Here is an 8725-nt window from a genome sequence, read left to right as displayed (position 1 = left end):
TGATTTTATGCTTTAGAATGAAGTAACATTTTTCCCAATACAAACACCCTAATAAAGCACAGATGCTTGGAAAATGTAACTAACGTAACTAAGTATTGTCCACTTCTGCAACTTCCAACTAAATACACTTTAAACTGATAATAGTCATTTTTACTGGAATTTTCGCACCAGCCAAAAAAAACAGCCATTTTGTTGAACGTTTGCTACTCAACAGCGTGGTCACGTGGAAAAGTGAAGTCAATGCACAATGCGTACTGTGCCTTTAAATGTATGTCTCGTTTTGACTCCTCCTTGAGACACAGGCAAAAGTGAAACTAACATCAGGATCATCAGGTGATTTTCTATATTGAGGAAGTAAAGATCTGCGTTACAAAGGTGAGAACTGAACTCCACGCAAAGCTCTGAGATTAAATAAGACAACATTAATAAACATTTAAAACCGCTAAAGCAAAATATCTAATATCAGTTACTATTAAATAAATACTTTATGTAAAATAATGGTTTTAAAGAAGTTTGCTTCTTTGTTTGTGTGTGTTCAGTTTATTTGCAGGTATAGAATCAACACTTGAGCTGCTGTCATGTCCTCTGGAAAGAGTCTCTCTGGAGAAAGTGAAACAAAGGCAATGAACAGGTGAAAGAGTTTTAAAAGTTTGTCTTGTATGTGTTTAGCAGAAATAAGTGAACATGAAATAAACACAAACTTCAATCATCAGAGGGCTATTTCATAAAACTCGCTTGGAAAAGCGAGGATTAAAGTTACAAACTCGACTTGACTTAACCTAACAAAGAACGCGAGGCTAAAGCGGTTGCAAAAAAGGTAAACGAATGCTGCGTCCGAAAACTCAAGGCAGTGACTCGTTGCCTCGCTGCCTCATGAGGAAATGACTTCGGAGGCATGAAGGTAGCTCAGAGAAAGACTTTCGGACACACTTCTAAGGCAGCGTGTTTGAAATTTAAACAGAGAGCGCCTTTGTGATAACTAATCACATATTTGAAAACTACAATACTAATTTCTCGCTAGAAATGCAATTAAAAGGTGTAAAAAGTAAAAATATACCTTTATTTACACTAAATTGGTGGTCCAGTCGTGTCCTTGGCCGCCATTTTATTTTTTCAACCTCGACCGGACTCGACCAATCACATTCTTAATGTACGTCCACGCATAGGTATCTCAGGAGACAGGAAGTAAACCAAACATTGAATTCGGACATGCCTTGATGCCTTGCTGCCTTGGAAAGCTGCCTCAGAGGGCAGCAATTTAGAGTTTTCGGACGCAGCCGAAGTTTACGCAATCCAACTAATTTGATACAGATTTCCCTAGTCAAGATAATTGCGCGTGGACTTTGAGCAGCCCTAGAGGTCAAGGGTGAATCAAATCGATCAAAGTTAAAGAGAAAGCGGTAATGTATGAAGAATTTACTACTTACTAAAATTATAATACTGCTGCAAATAACAAACCATAAAATAGCTGGAAAGTCCTTATATAGATTAAATCCTTTCATAGCCTAGTGATCAGTGCTCTAAACAGCACATTCAGCAACCCGGATTCAATCCCCGTCAATGCTCATGTGTACTTTTTAAATATAACACAGATCTTAACTTTTAAAAGACAACATGTAGGTTACTAAGTAACCATAAATATTTAGCAGATGAATGATTTTAATACATTTACAGTTTTTTTATTCGCTTTGGTAGCCTACTATTTTCACAAGTAAGGTGTACATTTTCAAAACTCTTAATACAAAAATCCAAACTGATAACACAGCTAGTCATTCTTTCAAAACCTGATGTAATGCTTTCAGTAAGTTGCACATGTTTTCAGTCCACATAATCATTATTTCAAATGGAAGATTATTGTAATATGTAGTGAGAACATTTGGTTTATTCACCGAAACACAACGGTATGATCTTTTTTCAGTTTAGTACTTTTAACAATCAGTTCATCCAACAGCAAACAATGCAAGATACATGTTTCAAATCATCCTTAAATGCGGAGTCCACGTAGTCTAGAAATCTAGATGCACCCTAGCGGCCGCAAAATATATTTGCTGCCAGGGTTTAGTCTAGGCACTCACAATACACTTAACAGCTCCAAAAACCAAAATTTGGTCAGGCCAATCACATCGTGTGTAGCGTCTGTGGGGCGGGCTTAACATGATGACGACAGAGCTGCCTGCGACGGTTCCTACTTGAAAACAAAGAATGGCTGCTGCTGCTGGCGAACAGCTTTCTTTTGAAGCGGCTTTGGCCGCGACTCTGGAGGACTTAGACTTATGTTTTTCTTTGAGAGAAGAGCAAATAACCCTACTGAAGTCCTTTTTAAGCAAGAAAGATGTTTGGAGTTTTGCCGACTGGTTACGGTAAAAGTTTGATATTGGGGAAACGCAGGGGACTCATACGTCACCTTCTTCGTTGCTCTGATTGGTCATAGCGCTATCCTATTGCGTACAGAGGCATTTTGAGGGACAACCTTATATCCCGCCCCTTGCATTGAGACGTTTGTGTTAAGAGTTGCCAGACCTTACATCTTGATGTAGGTCTGGCTAACCAGGCTAGAGTCCACGATGTTTGAAAGCCAATGTTGATATTTGACAAACACGCCCCTACCCCAATAGAATCTGGACCTTCTGTTGATAGACCCGCCCCACACATACGCAACCCGGCATTTGATTTGATTTGATTGGCTATAAGTGTGTTTTGGTAGTCGGCCCGTCTCCTTTTCCAACGCATTTTTCAAACATCGTGGACTTCGCCTTTAAAAGTGCTGAAATTAATATGCTACAGTACTATAAAAATACATATTACACAGTTTCACATTAGGCAATACACTTACATTACTTACATAATCTATAATTTCCAAAATATCTATCCTATGTGTAATCAAGATCAATGAAGACATCCTCTACATTCATTTGAGCAAATTACAGTACTTTTTATTTTTCAGATATAATTGTAACATAGGTTTACTTTCTATAATGTAACTGAGTGAAAACATAAAATTTTGTGCACACATTACATTAAATTACATTACATTACAGTAATTTGGATCAAGCCTGTCTTGAGCATTTGGCCGTAGATTTTCGTCCCCCTCTTTGACCTCTCTGTGGGTGCCCATGCCCACCTCTCTGACGAATCCCTTGTCCACAAGATCTTCTTATTCCTTGCTGTCTGTCCTGCTCCATGTTGAAAGAAATTGCCAGTGTTTACACCCCCACTTTTACAGTATATCTACTGTCATAAACAACTGTGGTTACTGTACCACTATGTAAAATCAATTAGCAATAAAGAGTATTTACAGTATCATGTGAGGTTACACATAATTTATATGTTCGTACAAACACAGGTTTTATTTCTGTAATTCTCAAAATTCATATACTGTATATTGCAGAAATGAAAATAGGTTTACCAAATGTTTCAGTGATTAATCATTCAGTTGGATTTAGTGCTGGTCAAATGTATTTACGCAAATGAGATGAGAAGCATATCAAAAGTATTGTGAGCATTGCATTGTGAATTACTTCATATGAAAGGTATTTATTTGATGACACAATGATTAAGTGTGGTGAAAAAGTGAATGTATAATTTTGTGTGTTGTACTTAGTCAATTGAACATGTAATTACATGTTTGAAAAAACTAGACTATTTGATGATCTGCCTTGAGTTTTGTAGTAACAGTTGTGAGGTTTTACCACATACATGTGAAAATAGTACCAAAGCGAATAAAAAAACAGTAAGTTTAAATGTAACTTAAATTTAAAGATTTTTTATTTGGGGGTACATTTTAAAGCTGCAACTTGAGTGGACAAAAAAGTAACACAAAAATAAAACATAAATATATTGTTCATAAGATAGCAAGCATACTGTATGTGGGCCACATGTTGTTTTTAGCAGTCACATTTGGTCGAGATATGGCATGGCTGAACATATATGGGCCAAATGGTAACCATATCGGTTTTGCCATAGCTTCAGAAATGGCGAGAATGTTCTTGTGGTTCACATGTCATTTTGAGGTATATGGCCCACATAACAAAAAATACATGAGGACCACATCTGTTTTAGATATGGCACACCGTAGAAAACAACGAGTTCTGGTTGACATTTGGGTTGCACTCAGAGGTGTAAAATTCATGTGCCAGGAGCAAAAGTCCTCCCCAGTATTTTGTTCCAATCACCTCCCGCTGAAAAACTGTGCCAACCAGCAAATCCAGGTGATTGGAACAAAACAATGGAGAGGACCCCCACTCATGGCACATGGACCCTACACCTCTGGTTTAGATTTGGTTCTGATGTGAATAAAAAGAAGTGGGCCAGATATGGGCCGGGGAACACTTTCTTAAGTGGGCCACAGGCCAGCTGTTTATTTGGGCCAGGTCTTTGCCAAAGGAAATTTGCTGACTGGGGTAGTTGATTTAAGCATAATCATATGCTAGAAGTGTCTAATCTCATAATGTTAGCTGCCAAAGAAGTTGACTGGCAGTGAGGAGAGCACTGACATCTATCAGCAGCACAGCTTTACTCCTGCAGATGAACTGTTCTTCAAAGAAAAAATGGGGTCACTGAAAGCATGGTGGGTGGACAGCATATGCATTTCTGAATTTACAGTAGAACAAGGAATGATTGTGTAAAATAATGTTACACATATTCCTGACCAATCATTATTATATGACATGTTACTTAAAACATTTTTGATGTCAAATTATGTGTGCGTTATAGTCACAAGTCTATCACTTTTAAGAGCTCTCCAAACTGAAAACAACTTGCACTGACATATCTTAAAATACATCAGTGCCCTTTGTTTTATCTCAAAATGCACACAGGTAATGTTTTTAGTAAGGCATGTTTGTTAAAACTAGTTATATTTCCTAATTAAACTAAGGCGTAGTCCTGGATTAAGCCAATCCTGGTCCGGGAAACCGCCCCTGGGAGTATGAGAGATTTTAAACCACTGGTTTATCACTACTGTTAAAAAAATTGCTGTAGTTATGCAGCTGTTTGCCATTAACTTATGTAGATTTAAATGTGTGTTGTTTGCTGGAAACAGTTTGATCAGGGTTGAATGAACATTAAACATGGACAAGTCTTTGTTTTACAGAGTAGAGCAATAAAATAACAGCCTCATGAAAAGCATTTTGGGAACCAGAAATCCTCATCAACCTTTTTCTGTTTCCTTCATATTTTGGTTCCCAGAATGCTTTGCATGAGGCTGTTATTTTAAAGTTTTATTCTGTAAATAAAAAGACTTGTTAATGTTTAATGTTCATTTAACTTTGAACAAATTGTTGCCAGTAAATAACATACATTTAAATCTACAGTAAGTTACTGGCAAACAGCTGACAGTAATACTGTCATTTCTACACTATTTTTTAACAGTTTAGTGTTGGGTGTTGATAGCTAAACAGAGTTTTATGAATGGTATCAGGGTGAGGATCAGTTGAAGAGAAGCCTGAGGTATAAGCACATTTATACTGTAAGTCTGAAGCCCTGGTGAGGTGAACAATTACAGTATTGTCTGCAGGACACTAACAATCTTCTCTGGGATCACGAACAAAAAAGTAATGATGGTATGCTTTTTTTTAATGAGTTAAAACTCATTAAAACAAAATGCCAAAAGCATACCATCATATAATTAAATTGTGTTCCTTCAGACATGCAGACACCATAAAGAATTTTTTAAATTCAAGAAAAATGTAACAACTACAGATAGATACAAATACTGTAGATCTTTTAGACATTTTATGACTGTACTTGACTTGTGTGTGTATATTAAAATTAAATCATCTTTCTGTATGACAGACATTCTGAATTAAAAATATATATATTTCATCAATACAATGCAATTATATGGATTTAGATACATCTCAAATTTAGATAAAAATTTTACTGCTGTGTCTACACTGTAAAAAAATCTGTAGTTTTTACGGAAAAATACTGTCAGCTGTGGTTACCAGAAAAATTCTGTAAAAAATACAACTTAAAACCGTAAAAACAACAACACCACAATTGTATGCATTACAGCAAACTTTTGTAAATTTTACAAATCTTACCTGTATACAGAATTTCTTTGATTTATTAACTGTTTAGAAACATTTTTTAATGGTAAAATGCAGATGAGATTGCCAGAAAACCGTCTTAAAAATACATGAACATGTAAACAACTTTTTGTATTTCATTAATTAATATAATTGTATTAATCTGGTGAGATCTTGAGCGATTGAGTGTGTTTATATGTTATATTTATACAGTTAATGTTTATCTAAGATTTTGTCTGTAGTTTAGTTGTAAATGTGTTTTGACTGCTTTCTATTTCATCATTAATGTTCATTCATCATGTCATTATTTAAGTGTCACTTTTTAACTCTGTTAAATGGACTCATAGACACTGAGCGATTTAAAAACTTACCCTGATGTTGTTTTGTATTTGTTGGTATGATACAATCTTTGTGTATATGCACTGTCTCTTTTTAAGTTGTTGGCAAATAATTAGAAAACAGTTTGTAGTAATTTCACAACGAACTTTGTTTCTTTGTGCAGCTGCCTATTCAATCACCTAGATTATAGTGGTTTTCTGCATATTTTAAGAAATTAATAAAATTATATTAGTTAATGAAATACAAAAAGGTGTTCACATGTTCATGTATTTTTAGGGTGGTTGTCTGGCAATCACATCTGCATTTTACCATTAAAAAATAAGAGTTTTTTAACAATTAATTAATCAAAGAAATTCTGTATACAGGTAAGATTTGTAAAATTTACAAAAGTTCGCTGTAATGCATACAACTGTGGTGGTGTTGTTTTAACGTTTTTAAGTTGTATTTTTTACAGAATTGTTCTGGTAACCACATCTGCCAGTATTTCTTCATAAAAACTACAGATTTTTTAACAGTGTCAACCTTGAGATAGATTTTAAAATTGTTTAATTGTTGCTGTGTTTTAGTTTGATTCTTGGAACATCTCCTAAATCCAGCTGTGTGTCCATGAAGAGTGATGATTCAATGGGCCTTCCAATTCACTTCAGCTCAGAAGACATGAGGTGAGAATCAGTGTGATGGTTTCTAGGAGTAAAACCGTTTATCGGTTGTTTTAAGGAGAAAATCACTTTATCTGTCTGACGGTTTAGAGGAGTAAATCACTTCATTTGTTTGACGGTTTAGAGGAGTAAATCACTTCATCTGTCTGACGGTTTAGAGGAGTAAATCACTTTATCTGTTTTGACGGTTTAGAGGAGTAAATCACTTCATCTGTCTGACGGTTTAGATGAGTAAATCACTTCATCTGTCTGACGGTTTAGAGGAGTAAATCACTTCATCTGTCTGACGGTTTAGAGGAGTAAATCACTTTATCTGTTTTGACGGTTTAGAGGAGTAAATCACTTCATCTGTCTGACGATTTAGAGGAGTAAATCACTTCATCTGTCTGACGGTTTAGAGGAGTAAATCACTTCATCTGTCTGACGGTTTAGAGGAGTAAATCACTTCATCTGTCTGACGGTTTAGAGGAGTAAATCACTTCATCGGTCTGTCGGTTTAGAGGAGTAAATCACTTCATCTGTTTGACGGTTTATAGGAGTAAATCACTTCATCTGTCTGACGGTTTATAGGAGTAAATCGCTTCATCTGTCTGACGGTTTATAGGAGTAAATCGCTTCATCGGTCTGTCGGTTTAGAGGAGTAAATCACTTCATCTGTCTGACGGTTTAGAGGAGTAAATCACTTCATCTGTCTGTCGGTTTAGAGGAGTAAATCACTTCATCGGTCTGTCGGTTTAGAGGAGTAAATCACTTCATCTGTCTGACGGTTTAGAGGAGTAAATCACTTCATCTGTCTGACGGTTTAGAGGAGTAAATCACTTCATCTGTCTGACGGTTTAGAGGAGTAAATCACTTCATCTGTCTGACGGTTTAGAGGAGTAAATCACTTCATCTGTTTGACGGTTTAGAGGAGTAAATCACTTCATCTGTCTGACGGTTTAGAGGAGTAATTCACTTCATATGTCTGACGGTTTAGAGGAGTAAATCGCTTCATCGGTCTGTCGGTTTAGAGGAGTAAATCACTTCATCTGTCTGACGGTTTAGAGGAGTAAATCACTTCATCTGTTTGACGGTTTAGAGGAGTAAATCACTTCATATGTCTGACGGTTTAGAGGAGTAATTCACTTCATCTGTCTGATGGTTTAGAGGAGTAAATCACTTCATCTGTTTGACGGTTTAGAGGAGTAAATCACTTCATATGTCTGACGGTTTAGAGGAGTAATTCACTTCATCTGTTTGACGGTTTAGAGGAGTAAATCACTTCATATGTCTGACGGTTTAGAGGAGTAAATCGCTTCATCGGTCTGACGGTTTAGAGGAGTAAATCGCTTCATCTGTCTGACGGTTTATAGGAGTAAATCGCTTCATCGGTCTGACGGTTTAGAGGAGTAAATCACTTCATCTGTTTGACGGTTTAGAGGAGTAAATCACTTCATATGTCTGACGGTTTAGAGGAGTAATTCACTTCATCTGTCTGACGGTTTAGAGGAGTAAATCACTTCATCTGTTTGACGGTTTAGAGGAGTAAATCGCTTCATATGTCTGACGGTTTAGAGGAGTAAATCACTTCATCTGTCTGACGGTTTAGAGGAGTAAATCACTTCATCTGTTTGACGGTTTAGAGGAGTAAATCACTTCATATGTCTGACGGTTTAGAGGAGTAATTCGCTTCATCTGTCTGACGGTTTAGAGGAGTAA

At 36.3% G+C, this 8725-nt stretch overlaps 1 protein-coding gene across 1 annotated transcript in view; it reads left to right on the top strand.

Annotated features, from left to right (window-relative positions):
- Positions 1-299: 299 nt before the first annotated feature.
- The window catches only part of LOC141368963 (NLR family CARD domain-containing protein 3-like), a 68891-nt gene continuing 60465 nt past the window's right edge, over positions 300-8725 (top strand). The window contains exons 1-3 of the mRNA XM_073873822.1: positions 300-375; positions 540-631; positions 6935-7030. Of these exons, the coding sequence (XP_073729923.1) occupies positions 579-631; positions 6935-7030 (149 nt within the window). The 5' untranslated portion in view covers positions 300-375; positions 540-578. The remainder of the gene's footprint in view (positions 376-539; positions 632-6934; positions 7031-8725) is intronic.

This window comes from Misgurnus anguillicaudatus, chromosome 2, assembly GCF_027580225.2.
Source record: "Misgurnus anguillicaudatus chromosome 2, ASM2758022v2, whole genome shotgun sequence".
In the NCBI taxonomy this organism is placed as follows: domain Eukaryota; kingdom Metazoa; phylum Chordata; class Actinopteri; order Cypriniformes; family Cobitidae; genus Misgurnus; species Misgurnus anguillicaudatus.
Note: the sequence above shows the minus strand (reverse complement) of the source record. Positions and strands in the feature narration are given on the sequence as shown.